This window comes from Podarcis melisellensis (genome assembly GCF_964234715.1).
Source record: "Podarcis melisellensis genome assembly, chromosome: 4".
NCBI classification, from domain to species: domain Eukaryota; kingdom Metazoa; phylum Chordata; class Lepidosauria; order Squamata; family Lacertidae; genus Podarcis; species Podarcis melisellensis.
In genome coordinates, this window is record NC_138531.1 from 83,018,666 (window position 1) to 83,039,613 (window position 20,948).

The window sequence follows — 20,948 nt, forward strand, 5'->3', positions numbered from 1 at the left end:
TTCCTCAGTCTCTCCTTCCATCTGCTAAATGAGGTAAGTAGAGAGTTGTAGAGGAAAGTCAATCTTTCCATTTCCGTTTCCTTCCAGTTCTCATTTCTGCAGTCTTAAGTAGGTTTACTTGTGTTTGTAAATTTTTTACAAAATAAAAGTCTGTTTGGAAATTGGCATGCAATATTGCGTACATCTCTCTCCCAATACAAGCACCATTGCATTCCCACAATTTTCCCCATGAAAGAATGCATTGCTTTAAATACTCAAAGCATTTTTGGGCCTGCATTGCAAATTTGGAGAAGTATGAGTTTTGAAGGAGAGTTGTGTTTGGTTCAAATATTGGTTCGGGAAACGCAAATTTTATATGTCTGCATTAAAATATGAAAGATACAAAATTGTCTCCCGGCCTGAGCAGTGTCCTAACTCAAAAGGGTGTTGGGAGGAAAAATGTGGACAGTTGCAAAATGCCTGGCATCTTAGAAACTGAGGTACAAAGCTTAGCAATATTCCTTGGTCTTAAAATCTGAGTAGATTATTCTGTATGATATCTCACTAACATATGCTTGGATAAAGACTATGACTAATGTTCTCCTGAATTTTATACCACTTTTCAGCGTACAAAACATTCTGCCAATTAGTCTCTCAATGACGCTCACAGACAGTGCTTTGAACAGGGCTTAGCAAGACCCAACAATCAGTTGGTGGTTGCGTGTTGCTTAGTCGTTTTCAAAGTGCTGTGCCTGATAAGAGTTTTGAAAGGGGCTTCTCAAGACCTGACAACCAGCTGACTTTGGGTCTTGTTGAGCACTCTGCAGCCCGCATGGAAGCCAAGCAGGTTGCTAGAGGAGGGAACAATACAAATATTAGCTCCTCCTCCCCCAGCCTGCTCACTTGCCTAGATGGAATTCAATGCACTCGCCTGCAAGGTACTCCTAGTTGCCTCCAGCAACTAGGCAAGTAGTTAAATGCAAGGCTGCATGAATGGCCTAATGTGGCTTCGTATGTTGGCAAGCAGGTTTTCTTGCTTGTAAGCTTTGTAAGCTGCTAATACAATCGGCCAAACATGGAGACAAAAATACAAACATTTACTTACCTTGTTTTTTGAACTTCTCAATGACGATTCTGTCAAGAAAACATTTTTAAAACTTTAACTTCTATTAGCCAACAATGAAAATACTATCACAAACCTTTGTAATTCTCTCCTTCCCAACTTTCCTCTTTTCTTATGCAGTTATAATTCCCCCAAAATAGTGAAGAAGGTTCTCATACTGATACAAACGAAAAGGCAAGCTATATTGGTTCAGTAACGTAAAATGTGTTAGCAATTGACTGGGTATGTTGACATTCTGCTCGAGGCTACAGTTTAAAATGCAAGTTGAGACCTAAGCTAATTTTAAAGCTATACTGCAGTGTAATCTCTCTCTCTCATACACACAGCAATTATGACACAGAACAACATTCAATGCCAGAGCAATGGTTTCAAAACCACTTACCGATCTTCATAGTTCTGCCAGCGCCAGGCTTTGTGCTGTAGCAGATCCTTTGCAACTCGCAGCGTCCCGTCAGTTTCCTCGCCACGAATTTCAGGCAGCGCCATAAGCATTTGCAATAGAAGTACAGGCAAACCTGGACAAGCATTCTGTCAAAAGAATCCTTAGAGTGAGAACTCAAGGAAAGCTCCTGAGGTGAAGCAAAGTCCCCCTAAAAGAGTTCCATTATTCAAAGTTATCTTTAAGAAGATGTCTAACACACACCATCCTACTGGGCCCTACTGTCAGGAGTAAGTATGTTCAAAAACAAAAGAATTAAGGTTCCTCTTAGTAAACGAGAGCCTGCTAGCCATTCTCAGACAAAAGGCATGCTGCTGCAGTTGTACAACTAGGGTGATTCACACCCCACTGCTATAAGAAATTGGGGTGGGGGGCAGGAGGAGGTTGTTGTTGTTGTTTAGTCGTTTAGTTGTGTCCTACTCTTCGTGACCCCATGGACCAGAACACGCCAGGCACTTCTGTCTTCCACTGCCTCCCACAGTTTGGTCAGACTCATGTTTGTAGCTTCGAGAACACTGTCCAAGCATCTGTAGTACAGGAGTACTACTCCTGTAGTACAGGAGGAGGTACTACAGTTTATAGTTAGAAAATGGTTCAATGGGCCGATTTGAAATTTGGCACCGCATGAGAGGTAAGTTTGAGGGTGATCAATCCTGAACTTAGGGTAGAAAGGTTAAGAAAAGACTTATTCTAAACAACCGTTTGGTGAGAGACTTCTGCAGATTGACAGGAAGTGTGTGTTTGAGGTGGCTTTTCCCAAAAACATTTCTCCATTTGTACGGTGTGTTTGCAGAAATGGGTTGTTGTGACATGTCAACAGGAACACCTGGAACGTGCTTTCCTCTAACAAAGCGTAAACATTTTGTAGCTTTTATTAAAAAGCCGTTGCTGATGCTAATGATAGTCAGCGGGATTTCATAAGAGCATGGCCCGCACATGCTCAGTATAAACCTGTTCTGAGAGAAGGTGAAGTGGAGGGAGTGGAATGTTGAGAAATGAGAATGGATGATGAGAGCAGAGTGCACTGGAAAACGGCAAGAACGTGTGAGCTTCAGAAAAGGACTAGTCTATGTGAAAAGGGCTGAAGGGCAGGAATGCTAAGTTGGTTTGGATGCAGTTCATTAGAGCTTCTAATCAAGAGCTTCCGTCCGTAGGGTCTGGAATGAATTTTAGCCTCTTAGCTTGGCAGAAGAAAATGGTGCCCCTCAGGAAATGTCAAGGACCTTGTACAAAGTGCACACTTGATGTAGTTTCAGCTGAAGCCAAGAGAGCCACCAAACAGGAACTGTTCTTAAACCAACAAGTAACAGCATAGTACACAATACACACAACCACCCTATGTCGATTCTACTCCTGATGGCCTACAACTTGGCTGACACAGCACCCAGTCCTGCCTGCAGATGGTGGTGTGTCATAGATACCAGCACAATGAAGATTGCACTGATCAGAGGTACACTGGACACCTGGTTCAGGGCTGGGTAACCTCTGGCCTGCAGTCCATATTTGGCCCATCAGGACTTCCCATGTGGCACCAGGCATGGGGCAGGTAGAGATGTGGCTGCTTCTCCTGTAGATAGCAGGACTGAACCCCCGTCACATGAGCTGATGTGTGAGTTCAATCCTGCTTGGTTCAGTTGCCTGACAGAGTTCATCTTATGCACCCAAACCCTGAAAAGAGCAGGTCTGAACCCCTGCTTTGTTGCTTTGAACTGAGCCATGGGTTTGGTGTAGCAAATTCAAACTCAGGTTCATGGTCTGTCTTGCTTTACACAAACCACGAGCTGTAGCCAAAGTCTGTAGGCTCATAGTTTGTCAAGAAGAGATAAACCAGGTTCAGATAATATGCTAAGCCAAACCATGGCAGAGCAGAAGTGGAGAAGAACAGCAGCCCAGATGCCATATCTGGGAGCCTGCATTGTCCGATCAGCTTATCTTAAGTACCAACATCAGTCAAAGTGGAGCCAGTAAGATATCTCACATTGTATCTGCAGGACAAAAAAAGCTATTACAGAACACAGCTCACAGTGGATACTACTTAGAAAGCACTATATTATAGCCAGATATCTAAAGTAAGATAATATTCATTTGGTGGGTACCTTTAAATGACACACTACTCGTCCATCTTAAAGTTATGACATTGGAGATCTTCTTTAGGAACAAGAATGGAGAGTTAAAAGTATGGAATCTTTTGTTTTGTTTTATAAAAAATAATTCTTGCTTGTAGAAATCCTGCAATGAAAGCACACTATTCATGAAATGGATTACACTTTAAGATGAGCTGACTTTCCTAATTCCACTAAGATCACAAATTAATGCCTTTTTTAAAAGAAAAGAAAAGAAGAAGAAGCGTTTTAACATGGCACGGCATTTTCGGAAAGAGGACTTAATATTTTTAAGAAATTAGAAAGTGGGTCAGCCCTTGACCCAGCACTTTCCCTCACCAGCACAAACTCAGCTTGGCTGCAGGAGTTGCTGGAAGGAGGTATACAAGACGCCATCCAACCATCTTAGAGACTCCACTTAGGGACCATTTCTGTAAGGTTTTATCATTAGCCTTTTTTTCTCCCTAAGATATCCCACAAGGAAGCCGAGGTTTAGGATCAGAGTTTTCCTTCTCCTAGATGGGCTACTTTCCCAGGTTGATGAGCCCCATCTGCCACTCAGTTCCCTCTACAGCATGTGCACAAACCCCCTTCTTGACCATTGGACCCACTATTGATCTTAATCTGCCAGAGCCTGTCTTTGCATGCAGGGGAAGTCCTTAACTCATATTTGAGACCCATTGGCTACCCTTACCAAGTTTGGCCAGCCAGTTGAAGCCGTTCCCGGGGTGTGGCTGCTGTCACATGCTGACAGCTTCTAGGACAGGCATAGGCAAACTCCAGCCCCCCAGATGTTTGGGACTACAATTCCCATCATCCCTGACTACTGGTTAGCTAGGGATGATGGGAATTGTAGTCCCAAACATCTGGAGGCCCGGAGTTTGCCTATGCCTGTTCTAGGAGCCACAAGTGAGAGCTGAGTGCAGGGTGGGGACCAAAGGTGGACAAACAACCCGGGAAGGATATGTCCCCTATCAGAGGCACTACCCCTCTGCTAACACTCCCGTACACCCCTTTGACACAAATCGGTAGTATGGCTTCTTCTTGCCCCAAGAGAGTGAGCCCCTACTATTCCAAGCGATGGCAGCTGTGTGAGCAAAGTCCACAGTTAGTTGGGTCCCTTGCTGCAGATTGGGGCTGTCAAAATATAAAGGTGAAGGAATGGCTCACAACATATAATGTGCCTTGACACAACTCTTTCATCCACCCACAGACATTATGAACACAGCTCTAGGAAAGCCAAGCTTTAGGCTTAAACAGGAAGCGACAGAGAAGGCAATCATTTTCGCTGCTAAGGACTGGTGTAATAAAGTTTGCTGAACCGCACACATTCATTATGACACTCCGATTAGCTTCATTTATGCTTCAGATAGAAAGCAGGAGCTTCCCTGCTTTCAGAAACCTCTTATAAATTTCAGAGTAAATGAATATGCAGATATGACCAGATCCAATGGCTTTTACAGGCTTTATATAAGATTGTCAGTGAAGGAGTCTGCTAAAAACCTGCCCTGGGTATTATGAAGAATGGGCTACCTTTCTCAGATGACCTCCTTCTGCATGTTTCTTTGTTTCCCTCAATATTGTACTAAGTAGTAGCCAGATTCTCAGATACAGAGACGAGTGATTTGTCTGTTTATCCATCTGTTTAGATATGGAAAGGCACTATGGCAACTGGAGTTCATAGCAGAGCAAAGTCGTTCAAAAACATTACATACTCTGCGGATCGTCCTCATGATGCAGCTGCCTCAATGATTTATTTCTCTAGATGTGAGCAGACTACATATGAGAGCTGCTACATACATCAAGAGATCAGCCGGCACAAAAAAAAAAAACTGCTTGGCAACGTGCAACGCAGGTTTTCAGAAATGCCACAACCAACAGTCACAGCAGATTCTAAGAGAAGAAACCTGTTTTGGGCACTCTGAAATCATGTATGTTAACAAAAGCCACAGGATGACTAACAGAACAACCTGCACACCAAGTCCATTCCCACAATCCTTCCGTCTAAGAAAAAAACAACACTCAAATGAGCATATCTGAGTATGCCAGATTCATGTGTGAGGATGTATATGTGGGTAGAAGGCAGGAATGCAAACCCACCCACCTGCGGACATACCTTTGTGAAAGGAAAGGCCCCATCAGATGAGGTAAACATTACTAGAAAAAGAACATTACTACTTGACTTTTCTCTTTATAGAGCAGAGGTGAGGAACTTCTGTCCCTCCAAATGTTGCCGAACTACAACTCCCATCATCCATGCCCATTGGCAATACTTGCTGGGGTTGGTGAGAGTTGTAGTTCAGCGACATCTGGAGGCTCAAAGACTTTCTTCCCATACCTGCTTTATCTGAACATCACTGGCTGGCTTGCCACTCTCACTTTCCTACTTTATTGGCCTTGGCCCAGTATACCTGAAGCAGCATCTCCACCCCTATCATTCTGCCCAGACACTGAGGTCCAGCTCCAAGGGCCTTCTGGCGGTTCCCTCACTGCAAGAAGTGAGATTACAGGGAACCAGGAAGAGGGTCTTTTCGGTAGTGGCACCCGCCCTGTTGAATGCCCTCCCATCAGATGTCAAGGAAATAAACAACTATCTGACTTTTAGAAGACATCTGAAGGCAGCCCTGTTTAGGGAAGTTTTTAATGTTTCATCTTTCATTATGTTTTTAGTATCCTGTTGGAAGCCGCTCAGAGTGGCTGGGGAGGCCCGGCCAGATGGGCGAGGTATAAGTAAATCATCATCATCATCATCATCATCATCATCATCATCATCATCATCTCTACCTCTTTATCTGTATTTCCTTACCTCATGTTTTCCCATCCTAGTGTCCTGAGACAAGGAGGAGGATAAAAATGTGTTTGGCAAACAAAATTGAAGGTGGCTGCCTTATTTCCACCACAGAGCAAGACTCCATGATGCTATAGCAGAGGAGGGAAGAGAAGGGATACTGAAGCTTCTCGCTCTGCTGAGAAGCCAGAGTCCTCCTTCCATCAACTGGCCACAGCCATTCCACCAGATTGGAAGAAGAGATCCATACCACCAGGAAACCAGCAATTTTTGGCATCCCCTCTCCTCAAATTGCTTCCACCTCAAGCTGGCCATTGGAAGAACTTGTAACTAAGGGCTGCTTCACAGTTCCACTTGTCCCAGGCGCTCTAGTTTTCCTCTGCTCCTTTCCCATGGAAAATCCGTTCTTTAGTTCTAAACCAGAGCAAATGTCAATCTGGGGAAACCCCGAATGACTGTTTGCTCCGACTCAGCTCTGAAGAGTGGAGACAAAGTGTGGAAAAGCCTTAAGACTTGGCTTATTCTCATCTTTCCTCCCAATCCATTTTACTTTTGTGTGGTGTCTTTTTAAGCTGGTAAGCCTATGGGCACAGACTGCCTTAAAAAAAAAGTGTTCTGTAAGTTACTCTGGGAGCCTTTTTTTAGCTGAAGAGCAAAAAAGGAAATGTTGAAATGAATAATGAATAGAAGAAGCCTCCAGAGTCCCGCTTGCAGGCTATAGTAAAATGCAACAGAGGGAGGGGAATGGAGATAGTAGGAACTAGTCAAGCCTAGATCTGGGGCAGAGTCCTAACTAGGCCTCTGCAGGACCAGAAAGGCCAGTGAAAGCACTGTTGCCAGGACAACAACCAAGGCCAGTCGGAGTAGCAGCCAGCCATATGGAGTTCTGGGTCATCACTTGTTCAGAACAGATTTATTGGAAGGAAGCTATACCTGAATATACAGTGGTACCTCAGAAGTCAAACAGAATCCATTCCGGAAGTCTGCTCGACTTCCACAACATTCAGAAACCAAGGCACCGCTTTTGATTGGCTGCAGGAAGCTCCTGCAGCCAATCGGAAGCCGCAGAAGCCCCGTTGGACGTTTGGGTTCCAAGGAACGTTCGCAAACCAGAACACTCACTTCTGGGTTTGTGGTGTTTGGGAGCCAAAACGTTCGACTCACAAGGTTTTCAGGATCCAAGGTATGACTGTAGTCATAGTAAGTTCTTCTCTCTCTCTTTCTCTCTCGCACAAACAGTTGGTGGGGATGGAGTAGAGCCAGCACATAACTCAGTTGGCCTAAAAGCTTGTACTAATTTCCCATAGGCTACTTGGCCAGGTTCACAGTTCTTGGATTAATTTGCAAGGCCATCAACGACTTGGTTCAGGATATCTTAATCCACATATCCCCCCATGATCATGGAGGTCTTCAGGGGAGTCAGGGGTCCCCTGTGGCTTACTGCCTGGTTCATATCCACCAGGAGCAGTGTGTTCAGTATTGTGGGCCCAATTCTATGGAACACCCTCCGGGCTGAAATCAGAATAGCTCCCTCCCTGCTGAACTTCCAGTGCCTGGTGAAGTCATTAAAAATAAATAAATCAGCAGCCCTTTTAATTAAGTTTTCTGATCTCACAGTTATTTTTAACTGTTTTCACTTTCCACTGTTTTTATCTTTATTGCATCTTCTTAACCTCACTCTGCACTGTTTGGAGACTTGAGATGCTAAACAGTATATAAACTGTTTAACTAAACAAATAAGGCACAGATACATACACAGAGAGAAAACTACAAATTACCTCAGTCTGTTCTCATTTAGAAAACGTTGCTGATAAAATCCTGTTCTGCCATACTTGCGGGCTCCAAACATCCCACTGCAGCACACAATGTTTCCAAGAGTTGCCCCCATAGCACGAATGTTGTTACACACAATATTTTATGTTCCTTTTTAAAAAAGTTACCAATTATGGGTTTTATTTATGGCTTTTAGTTGTAATCCTCTCTGAATGTCTCTGGACCAAAAAGTAGGGCAAATATACTTTTTGCATACACACAAACAGTCAGGCAACAACCACAAACAATTTCGACTGAAGTCAGTGCAACTCACTTTTTCCATTACCTGTGTGAAGGATTTAACCCCATTTAAATGCAATCTGCTTGTTTATGTATTATCACTCGTTAACCACACATGTGCTAATTGGTTTACCAATTACCGGGATGTCTGTGTTATCAGCATTTTATCAACCACTTTTAATGTCATAACCATCATCACCTTTGCTTTTCTGCATCCCTTTTCCTACTAACCTCACAGTTTACAATGTCATCTCCCTGCCTCTCAAACCAAGAAACTGCAACTCAGGATAACACCTCATGCATCTGCTGAAGTGGACTGTAATCCACGGAAGCTTGTGCCAAAATCAATTTGTGTGTCTTTAAAATGCCAAAGGACCCTTTGATGTTTTTATACTCTGTTGCCACCCCCAAATTTTATTTGCTTTGGTCTACCCAAGTAAAGAGGTCACATCCACACTTGGAAACTGTAGTTTATTCCTCACAGAGCCACAACCCCCAGCATCCTTAACAAACTACGGTTCCTAGGATTCTTTGGGGGAAACGATGTACTTTAAATATATGGTGTGGATGAGACCGTAATCAAGAACATGTGCAGTCATACCCTCTTCTCATCATGCAAGTGGAGCTGGCTAGGCCTGGAGCCGGGTTTCTCCCCTCCAATTCCTGCAGCCAATGAGGCCTGGCATAATAGTAATAGTAATAATAATAATAATAATAATAATAATAATAATAATAATAATAATAATAATAATTTATTACTTATACCCCACCCATCTGGCCAGGCCTCCCCAGCCACTCTGGGTGGCTCCCAACAGAATATTAAAGGCTAGTTAAAACATCAAACATTAAAAACTTTCCTAAAAAGGGCTGCCTTCAGATATCTTCTAAAAATCAGATAGTTGTATATTTCCTTGACATCTAATGGGAGGGTGTTCCACAGGGCGGGCACCACTACCGAGAAGGCCCTCAGCCTGATTCCCTGTAACCTCACTTCTCGCAGTGAGGGAACCGCCTGAAGGCCCTTGGACCTAGACTTCAGCGTCTGGGTTGAACGATGGGGGTGGAAACTCTCCTTTAGGTAATAAGATTTCGGTATAGTGTAAACAAAACTTTTATATGCACTGGAAAACAAACAAACAAGAAGTGGGACTTCCTGTATTTTGATATTCATTTGATTGAGATGGTCTGGTGCCAAACCAGCAATATCTCCTATGTGTATGCCTGCATTAACAGTTTATAACTCAGGCAGAGGAATAGCCAAGCAGCACTATGGAGAGCGCCTGGGAGACTGGTCCATAGAGACCTACAAGCTGCTACATGCCTTACTGAGATTTAGCTTAGGAACTCCTCAGATCTTTCTATATGGCTTGAAATCAACAGCTTACTGTTTAAAATTACCGTATTTTTCGCCCCATAGGACGCACTTTCCCCCCTCCAAAAATGAAGGGGAAATGTGTGTGCATCCTATGGGGCAAATGCCGGCATTCGCTGAAGCCTGGAGAGCGAGAGGGGTCGGTGCACACCAACCCCTCTCCTCTCCAGGCTTTGCACAGATCTCCGCAAGCCGTAGGAGCCTACGCCGGGCTCCCGTGCCTTGCTGAGAGTTGCCTGCATGCCGAAGACTGGGCGCGCTCTGCAAGGTGCGGGAGCCCAGCGCTGGGCTCCTACGGCTTGCGGAGAGTTGCCTGTTCTGGGGGCTGGGGTTGGGGGAAGCTCGGGCTGGGGTTCCACCCCAGCCCCACGCCTGGGGGGAAAATAAATTTTCCCCTTTATTTCCCCCCCAAAAAACTAGGTGCGCCTTATGGGACGGTGCGTCCTATAGGGCGAAAAATCTGTTAGCTCCTAAAAATACTGATAACAAATCAGCTATAAAAAACCCAGCCATTACCCTAGTCAAAGACAAAGACTGTGCACAAGACGTTATCAAACATACATTCAAAAATTATATTAAAACTGCTAGAGTGTGATCCCACGCCTGCTTAGGAAGAACAACGGAAGCTGTCTCACACAGAATCAGACCACTGATCCATGTACATCAGGATTATTTACACCAGCAAAGTGGGCAACTCTCTCAGTCTGCTATTAACGTAGGCGCTTAATTCTTGCAGAACAAAGCTTACGAAGCGTACCATCTGGAGGAGGTCCACAAATGATGACTTGGCTTCCCCGCCAGCCATTATCTGTGGTTGCCACCGCCAACCGCTAGTGCCAAGAGACTTGGGACTGGGAGAGAGGAAGATCTGCTCTCATCCCAATTGCAGTTTGGAGAAGATAAGCAATGACTAGCGTCTCCTGCTATTTCTTTTCTTCCAGGAGTGGTGCAAAACAGACCTTACCCTGTGTACTTCTCGGTGCCTTGCTTGCAAGGCGGCCAGGGATACCTGCTTCTGGACAGCTGGGGGAATGGACACCTGTCAACATGTTTCCATCAAACATCCAGAGAAACCTTCCTTTCGGGGGTTTTTCTGTTTTCTGTAGTGCTTTTAAAGGAATGGGCAGAAATATGTCCCCATATTTAAATGTGTGAAAGTTCAGTGCCATTATTTTCCCAGCTGCTGCATAAACACCATTTTCAAAACCTGGTTGGGGCTAGGCAATCAGTGATAATGTAATTTATTAATTTATAAAATGGTTCATACATCTTTTTATGTTTTTATTTAAAGATTTCTCATGAGCAACAGAAATACTTTCAGCATGTCTGTTTTCAAATCATAGACTCCTTCATACGGTTCGGGTTCATAATCTTAATTTTAAAAAAAATCTCTAAGAGGTTTATACGAAAACAACAATGCAACAGCATTCAAGAAAGTTTCCTAAAAAATAGATAAAAACAAAACACAAGTGCAAAAAGCCCACCTCAAAGCGGTATGAAACAAAACAAAAATTAAAAATTAAGAGTCAAGAGAAGCTTGGATAAGCACATAAATTTTTAAGAGGCATACAGAGACCATTATTCTCTTCAACTCACAAATTACCCAAGGGAAGCTATTTCAGATGGTGGGTGCTATCACCAAGAAGGCCTGTTGTTGCATTGTCAGCAAGTGACAATCTGCTGGCCATGGAATAACGAGTAGACACCCATCCCTCAGAAGCTCTTAAAGACCATCTTGCCCTGAACCCGGGGAGGTGGTCATTAGGATGTCATAATGCTGCATAGCCAATTGAATTTGGCTACATGATGATATCACCAATGGTACAAACAAAGCCAGTTTAGAATGAGAGCAATTCTTCCCGGGCTGTTCACATCCATCCTGTCTATCATGAATCACAAAGTGCATGAGATGATGTCTCCAAGGTCAAACAAAAAACTATCCAGGGCAATGTTTTTTCAACGGCTGCACATTTTCATCCTAATTAGCAACAGTCCCTAAAACACACACAAAATGGCACCCTTTCCATTTGACACATAATTTAGCACTTCAGAGACTCGTGGCTTCTGTTCTGAGTTTTCATGCTCCCAGTCCTTAAGGCTGCCAATCAGGTTTGAAAGGCTGAACAACCAATGCCTACTGAGGGCAGTTAAGGAAGTTGCTAGGCAGGACATCCGGTGAAACTGATGTGTCAGTACCCTGCACAGACAATGAGACCATTTATGCTTTCAACTGATCACAAGATGGGAGCTATTCTCGATGCAGAAATATTACCTTGGCTCTATAATAGACAGAGCAAGATAATTACTATGCAAGCAAAAATATAGGCGTGTTACCTCAGGAAGTGCTTCATTTTGATGTTTTTGTTCTTCAGTTCTTTCACTTTCGGGAACTATCCTCAGCTGATCACAAGCAATGTTTTCTCCAGAAGTTAAATATGCTGTGAAAGCAAGTTGAACACATTTGGTGAAAGAGAAGTAAACAAGGCCCAAGTCTAGTTGGGTGGTCTTTACAAATGTCTTTAACGTGTGAGTGTGGGGTGGGATATAATCAAAGCCAAAAGATGGATCTAAGCACTCGAGGTCAGATTCAGCATTTGCAGAGTAGAATGGGTGACCCTGAACACATTCATGTTAAATGAATCCCTTTCTCGTTCAGGAGAAGGTAAAAACAAACTGTAAAATGGCTTTGTTTTCCGGAGCGTTACAGTTTAAATGAGAAAAAGTTGGCTAGTTCTTGTGACACTGCTACACAGATCCGATCCAAGCAAATATACACCTATTTTTTAAAGTTGTTTTTTTAAAAAATGACAATGGGTCAACCAAGCATTGAATTACATATTACTTCAAATAAAATAAAGTAAGTAGGCAGCCAGGTGAAAGGTGACAAAATGTTTGCTTGCTGCCGCCAGTGAATTAACCTGTTGTTCGTTTTATCTGTTTAAAGTTTATTGTGGGTGCTTCAGACAAACTCGTTTACTGAGCATTCATCCTGATCCGTTCGTAAGGAGGTTAGACAATGGCCCCACCCGTACCCTACATTTAAAGCAGTATTTTACTAAACAGTCATGTCTTCCCTCAAAGAATCCTGGGAATTATACAGTGGTACCTCGGGTTAAGTACTTAATTCGTTCCGGAGGTCCGTACTTAACCTGAAACTGTTCTTAACCTGAAGCACCACTTTAGCTAATGAGGCCTCCTGCTGCTGCCGTGCTGCCGGAGCATGATTTCTGTTCTCATCCTGAAGCAAAGTTCTTAACCTGAAGCACTATTTCTGGGTTAGCAGAGTCTGTAACCTGAAGCGTATGTAACCCGAGGTACCACTGTAGTTTGTTAAGGGCGCTAATATTAGGAGATGCCTAGTCCCCTCACAGAGTTAAAATTCCCAGAGTTCTCAAGGAAGCGGGCTGACTGCTAAACCAGCCTGGGAATTGTAGCTTTGTGAGGGGACTATCTTTGATAGTGTGCCTGTAGCTAATGTCTGTAAAGAATTAAGAGATACTTGGAAAAAAGGTACAATGTTTATCCAAAACTGTATCATCATTATGAGGTTCTAATTTGAGATTATCTGGGTCCCTACTATGGAGTTCCTGAGGGCAGGACTTGTAGTGCACATCTTGTAAGTCAGAGAAGTTCTGTTATAAGGAAGCCTGCTAATGAGGAAAAGGTGAATCTGTTTGTGTCGTGAAATAAATGACACTGAACAGCTTCACCATTTCCTCTCCGTAATGGAGCAAGAGTCTCCTTCAGGCTTTCTTGATGTTATAATTTTTGCTGCTATGCATTCCTTTTTGTAAGTCTCATTCTAACAGAATGTCAAAGTAGCAAATATCAAAAGGGCTATCTGTGAGCTGCATCCTATGCTCTCTGTACACTGGCACAAGGACTTCTGTGCTAGCGGGAGGACAGGTGAATTTTAACGATGCGCAACACAGGGATCCAAGGCAACGGCTGTGCTAGCAGAAAACCGTTGCACAAGAGATTGTCCAATCTGTGGTGCAACAGAATAGCACCAGTTTATCCCTTCTGCCACAACATTTCATCACAACAGAACAAAGTATACCGTTAAATGACTTGCGACTTAGCACTTCTTTGGATACAACCCAAAGTGTGTGACTTACATGCAAAGACTATCCGAATAACATCCAGGTGAACATTGTCAGTGATTTAAGAGCAACAGGGGTTTTGCCTTCCTTGTTGCACCCCAAAGTTGTGGACCTCCCTGCCCCTTCCTTGCTGCTATTTGGAAGATGCTAGTAAAAGTTTTTATTCACAACTGCTTTCAGAGAGGGCGTGTACATATGTGACAGTGGCGTAGGCACTAAACCAAGTAACTGGAAATCCAAACAGAACTTCAAATTGATGCACTGCAAATCTTCGTTAGAAAAAAGAAGCAGGTAGACTTTCCTCCCAGACACAGTTTTCATTTAGGGGAACAGGAAGATCCAATGGGGCTCCATTTTCTGGCCTAACTCCAAAAGCACTTGTGATGGATTGATCTGGGGCTCTTCCAAACCTTTATGCAGCACAAACAATAAGTTCTGCCTCTCCCTAACTGTGAAGAAGCTGGGAATAGCATGAATGTGGTTCCAACCAAATCCAGTACAGTGGTACCTCGGGTTAAGTACTTAATTCGTTCCGGAGGTCTGTTCTTAACCTGGAACTGTTCTTAACCTGAAGCACCACTTTAGCTAATGGGGCCTCCTACTGATGCCGCACCTCTGGAGCACGATTTCTGTTCTCATCCTGAAGCAAAGTTCTTAACCCGAGGTACTATTTCTGGGTTAGTGGAGTCTGTAACCTGAAGCGTATGTAACCTGAAGCGTATGTAACCCGAGGTACCACTGTATTTTTAGCACAGGTGGACATTTCATCATGCTACTGCAAAGGCGTTTTGGAGCCATCAGGAAAGTATTAAAATTTCAGTTCACCTGTTGGGGAGGGATGCTTGGGTCCACTGTTATGTGACCACATCATGGTATGACACACAATCACTAAGGATTCTGCACATGAAAAGGCTGTAAAAGGGCAGACATGCACCCATGTCTACTGACCCTCCTTCCCAACATTTTGAGCACACTTGGGATAAAAACATGGCCAATTGTACCATACAACCCAGAGAGGCAGTGAGGTTTTTGTTTTCGTTTGAATGCAATCCTTTTATCCTGCCTACTGATCTCTCTCCTTTCTTCTTCTTTCAGAAAGATCTGTGAATAAATTATAATGTCACCTGCTAAAAGGGAAAGCACTCAAAAGCAACTTTCCTGTTGGCTATCATGTGAGTGCTCGCTGCAAAACTACGCGAGCCCCAGCCGGTGAAAGCCTCTTTCATCAAGATTGCTTTTGACTGCCTGGTTCCTGCTGCTGTCCCTGAATTTAGCTGCAATTACTACTGACAGCAGTGGCACCTGCTTGAGGACAACGAGGAGGAGAAGAGAAAGAATGGCTAACAGCAAACTGATTTCATTAATGCCTTGGCAGGCAAGCTTGGCTTCTAACACTCCCTGAAGATGCCTTTGATGTTCCTTATGTTGTACCAAGACGGGAGGTGGGGAGAGGGGTGGAAAAGCAAAAAAGCAAAGGGAAAAACAAGAGGGAAAGTTGCCCACCCCTCTTCCCTAATTTGACAGCGACCTTAAGTTGAGAACAACCATGTACATCAGTGCTCACTTTTGCTCTCTTGGGACATGCAGTCTAATTAGCAGCTGGTTCCATAGATTTACTCAGCATCTGCAGACATCCCTGATTGAGCCAGTCATCCAATTCTTTAAGTGCCTGGAATGTGATTTGCAATTACTTGGCAGGGTGAAAGGTTAAATAGGTTTGGCCTTTGGTCTGAAGCAGCTTTCCCCAACCTGATGCCCTCCAGAGGCTGCTGTGTTTACCTCACCCTGCATGGTCAATTGTCAGAGTCAGGGGTGAGATTCAATTTAGTTTGCCAAATGGATCAAATTCGCAGTTTCTGGAACGGTACGAGAACCGAAACAAGGCAATCCTCCGAAATTCACAGCCGTTCGAAACTTGCTGTGCGTTTCTCCAACCAAAGAACCGAAAAGTCAACGGGTGCAAAATGCCATCACCTTGACGCTTGTAGGGGTGAGGCAGTAGGAACAGCCTACCCTAATATCAAACCAGTTGCCCTGGTTACTGGTGCATTTTCAGGGCTCCAATATATAGTACTTAGTCATTACCTTTAAATCCTTAAATTGGGGTGGGGAATGCCTGTCCCGAATTTGGTCCACCAGCCTCCCCATTTGGCCTGCAAGACTCTTCCAGTCCAGCCACGCCCACCTGCCCCAGATCCCAGCATCATATATGACATCAGGTGAGGGGGAGGTAAAGCTGGGGGTGTGGATGAAAGGGGCTTTGCAGGCACCACCAGCAAAGGCACATTCCTCAGGACCAACTCACATGACCAGGAGCCACACAGAAGCTGTTTCAAAAGCTTGTTATGCTGCATGGACTGGTGGGTTTCACCTGTGGCCTAGTCTAGCATTACCATCCTGACCATGGGTAGGCAAACTAAGGCCCGGGGGCCGGATCCGCCCCAATCGCCTTCTAAATCCAGCCCGCGGACGGTCTGGGAATCAGCGTGTTTTTACATGAGTAGAATGTGTCCTTTTATTTAAAATGCATCTCTGGTTTTATTTGTGGTGTCTGCCTTGTGTTTGTGCATGAGTAGAATGTGTCCTTTTATTTAAAATGCATCTCTGGCTTATTTGTGGGGCATAGGAATTTGTTCATTCTTATTTTTTTACAACATATAGTCCAGCCCCCCAGAAGGTCTGAGGGACAGTGGACCGGCCCCCTGCTGAAAAAGTTTATTGACCCCCTGATTGTGACACTTCTAGATTATGTTTAACACAAGGAAAAGCAGCTCTGGGAGGTGAAAATTCAAAGTGGTAGTGGAAGCTATGTTTAAACATTTTACCTCATGTGTCCATGTGTTGGAAGCCTCCAGGTGCTGCTAACCTAAAACTCCCATCATCCTGATCATCAGCCATTTTTGTTAAGGCTGATGGGAGTTGCAGTTCAGAAACACCTGGGGGACCAAAGGTGTCCTGACTCTTTATTTTACCTTAGCTTAAGAACGTAAGAAGAGTCTGCTGGATCAAACCAGTGACCCATCTAGTCCGGCATTCTTTTCTCACAGTGGCTGACCAGTTGCCTGTGGGAAACCAGCAAGCAGGATTCGAACGCAAGAGCACTCTCTCCCTCCTGTGGATTCCAGCAACTTAGGATTCCAAACATCACTTTTCCAGTGATGCCCCTCGAAGCTGCTTAACTGCCTCCCCCCCCACCCAAAATAGTTTCAAAATGGCACCTGATGTCAGAGAAGGAGAGATGAAAGCATTGGGTTTATTGTGTGGCTGGAAGCCGAGGAGTTGACTCTGGCAGAAATCAGGATGAAGATGGATGTGGCAGGCAGTGGGTTAAGGCACCATTCACTGGCAGCACACCTTAGGTCCAGATGTATTTTTAAAACACAAAATGTGCCTCCAACGTACACTCACACAACCGCCTCAGAGACAAATCCTGCCTCTGTTGCATCATGGCAGGACAATTCAACCTCTGCCAAAGCACAAGGAGGAAGCTAAAGAGGGCCTTTTGGCGCAATCAAGGAAAGAGCAGATTCTTCATCCTGGCAAGATTCATAACTAGGAGGGGGCGTCTTTTTTTAAAAAATGCAAGGTTAAAAAATATGCTAAAGAGGGGGAGATCTAGAGGAAGATAAAAGATGAAAACAGAAAAAAAACAGCAAGGAAAGGTAAGGTGTAAACTGAATCATTCTGCTTTCTGATGTGCATTTTCAAGAGTGTTTGTCAGCAGTAGTAATGTGGGATTTTATTTTATTGCTGCTTATTTAAAAAAAATTAATTTGCAGCTGAATTCCTTGGCTTTGTTTGCAATTAAATCAACAGAATCCAGAGCCAATAAACAGAGACATCTGTCTTCCTGTTTTCTGATCAAAGAGATGTCAGAAGAAAATTAATAGCAGCTCCTGGAATGAGCTGTAGGCATTATTGACCTGATCATATTTTATTCTACCCGTTCCTAAGAGACAAGAAAAACCCTGCTTGGGCCTTCTACACTCCTGGGTTGAACAAAACAGGACCAAGGGGTGAGCTGTGGCAAGGAGTCACCAACCCTCTTCCTCATAAAGCTCATGTATACAAATATCTGTACCGTGATGCCATTACACATATACAGGTAGATCTCCTCAGACACAGGGGTTGAGATGTCAGATGGCCCTTCCGGGGTTTGTTTTTTCCTGCTCTCCCACCCATTTTTATTTATTTTCTGGGTTTTCAGACACAATACTTTCCCCGCCCAACTTAGAGCGGCCAGGACTCAAACTCAAGACTTCCAGCTCTATCACTGAGCCAGCTCTATCACTGAGCCAGCTCTATCACTGAGCCAGCTCTATCACTTCCAGCTCTATCACTGAGCCCCGACCTCAATATTATTTATTAACCGCCTTCCACACGTCTCACGGTAAAAAAAATCAAGCAAAACAGCTAAAACATGGTCTAAACCAACACAAAAACATGTCAGCTGAATTTAAAAACAATATGAAGTAAACACAGAGACCCCTATTCATCCAATGACAAGTTTGTTGCAGAGCAGAGGGGCATGAAAGATTAAGCTCAAGGGAATTATCAAACCCTTTTTGAAATTCCAGTGCAGCTCACAGCTGTTCTTCCACACGAATGACTGAACTATCTTCAGGGCTAGCTGTAATTATTTTCTCAGTGTCAATATCCTTCCAATTACTTGATAACTCAGAAACAATACAAAGCAGAATGAATTGCTGTGCAGGTGAAAAAATAGATAAATAAGCTCCCCCTCCTTTAAAACTCATGGACAACTTGTGGGCGAGAAATTTGGCCATCCCAGTTGATTCGAGTTTGGCACCTGTACTACGTATTCCCCTCACAGAGCTGTAATTCCCACAATTTCATGAGAGGGATTGGCTGTTAGCACCCTCTGCAAACCATAGCTCTCTGAGGGGAATAGGAGTCTCCTAATATCTGTCAGCACTGCCAACCAACTGTAGTTCACCATGGTTTTTTAAAGCGGCATGATGCTACTTTTAATGTAAATCCAGACTTAAGAAGGTAAAGGTAAAAGGACCCTGACCGTTAGGTCCATTTGCGGACGACTCTGGGGTTGTGGCGCTCATCTCGCTTTATTGGCTGAGGGAGCCAGTGTACAGCTTCCGGACATGTGACCAGCATGACTAAGCCGCTTCTGGCGAACCAGAGCAGCGCACGGAAACGCACGGACACTGCCTGTCATTTTCTGCTGGTCTTCCCACCTTCTTCCTCACCTGTCATCATTGCATACCTCTGTAAACCCTGGGGTTCATCCGCGCTGGCTGATGCCCCCCTCGTGTGCATGGGTGGTGCCGTTTTGGCTGCATAAGTAATGGTATTGAAAGAAATCGAGGGAATGCTATCTTATTTTAAGATCAGCTTTTAGGAATATAGCAATGCATCAGGTGAAATGTGCGCAGGTACTTATTATTTCTGGATTATTATTTGAATTACTGATCAACATTAAAGGTAAAGATAAAGGGACCCCTGACCATTAGGTCCAGTCACGACCGACTCTGGGGTTGTGGCGCTCATCTCGCTTTATTGGCTGAGGGAGCCAGTGTACAGCTTCCAGACATGTGACCAGCATGACTAAGCCGCTTCTGGCGAACCAGAGCAGCGCACGGAAACGCCGTTTACCTTCCCGCCAGAGTGGTACCTATTTATCTACTTGCACTTTGACGTGCTTTCGTACTGCTAGGTTGGCAGGAGCAGGGACTGAGCAACAGGAGCTCACCCCATCGCGGGGATTTGAACAGCAGACCTTCTGATTGGCGAGCCCTAGGCCCTGTGGTTTAACCCACAGTGCCACCTGATGTGTATGTATCATGCTGTGTATTAAAGAGCATTCCAAGGGCCCCCAAAGCACAGCACCAAGCCAGAGATGAGACCCTTCCCCAAGCTCTCTCTCAGCACTCCTGGAAGGAACAAGGCCAACGAGGGAAATTTTTAATGTTTAATAGATTATTGTATTTTAATATTCTGTTGGAAGCCACCCAGAGTGGCTGGGGAAACCCAGCCAGATAGGCAGGGTATAAATAAATAATAATAAATAATAATAATAATAATAATAATAATAATAATAATAATAATAATAATTATTACAACAACAACAAATAGTGGCTACCCAAACCTGTGAACTTCTCATGGAAATTCTTCCTATTCCTAAATGGCAACACTCCTCAACATATACTCCAAAAAGAAGAGTGATGGCAGAAGCAGAAGACCAAGAAAATCCTCCTTCAGTGCTTGTGTTGATGTTCTGCAAAATCTGGCGCACGATGTCCAGGACCGCAAGACAGGCTACAGCAAGTTGGTAAAGTGAGCCACAATGATAGTATCTCAACTCAAGGGGTGACGTCTCTCGTCCGTTGCTGAGCTCCTTCGGCAGAAACACTAATTATTTAGCAGCGTCTGTTTCACTACAGACTGCTGGCGTCCGAAAGACAGCCAGTGGAAAACTTGCAAAGCTTTTATTTTGTTGTGGTGTTTATACCCCACCTTTCCTCTAAATTTTATATCTGGCCAAAATTTGCAACCACCACTAACGCAGCCTCAGGTAAGGCGCTGGGCCTTTGCCTCTGATGTTGGCCTGAATTTCAGAGGCAATCAGAACCAGCCAGCCTACAAAGACTCACACTGCACATGTCTCACTTCAATCTGGGGCAGGTGCGTTCCAGAATGAAATAAATATTACCCTTGACATTTGGGGATTCCTCTAACAAAGACACACAATTTATTTGTATCTATGTTACAAGCCCACCTTTCCCTCCAGGGAGTTGTAGACAGTATGTACTGAGTGGGCCGCAGGTGGCCCTCTATTTAATTTTGTGAAAGGGGGGTGGGGAGAAGCCGGGTGTGTAAAAAAAGAGATGGAGACAGAAAAGGAGGTGGCAACAAGACGGAAAAAGGGGGACAGGCTCCACTCTCTCTGGGCTCCGTCAGTTATTTGGTCCTGGGAAGATTCTGCCTGATGGAACGTGGCCCTTCACCAAAACA

At 44.2% G+C, this 20,948-nt stretch overlaps 1 protein-coding gene across 6 annotated transcripts in view; it reads right to left on the reverse strand.

Annotated features, from left to right (window-relative positions):
- Positions 1–20,948, reverse strand: part of ELMOD1 (ELMO domain containing 1) — a 46,777-nt gene that overhangs the window by 20,892 nt on the left and 4,937 nt on the right. For 4 of the 6 annotated variants that reach the window (XM_081910045.1, XM_081910040.1, XM_081910041.1 and 1 more), the window contains exons 2-4: positions 12,190–12,293; positions 1,485–1,630; positions 1,085–1,113 (exon numbers count right to left, since the gene is read on the reverse strand). In XM_081910045.1, the coding sequence (XP_081766171.1) occupies positions 1,085–1,113; positions 1,485–1,630; positions 12,190–12,206 (192 nt within the window). In that variant the 5' untranslated portion in view covers positions 12,207–12,293. Of the gene's footprint in view, positions 1–1,084; positions 1,114–1,484; positions 1,631–3,637; positions 3,771–12,189; positions 12,294–20,948 lie in introns of all 6 variants that reach the window. The other 2 variants (XM_081910043.1, XM_081910044.1) reach the window with 2 other exon arrangements.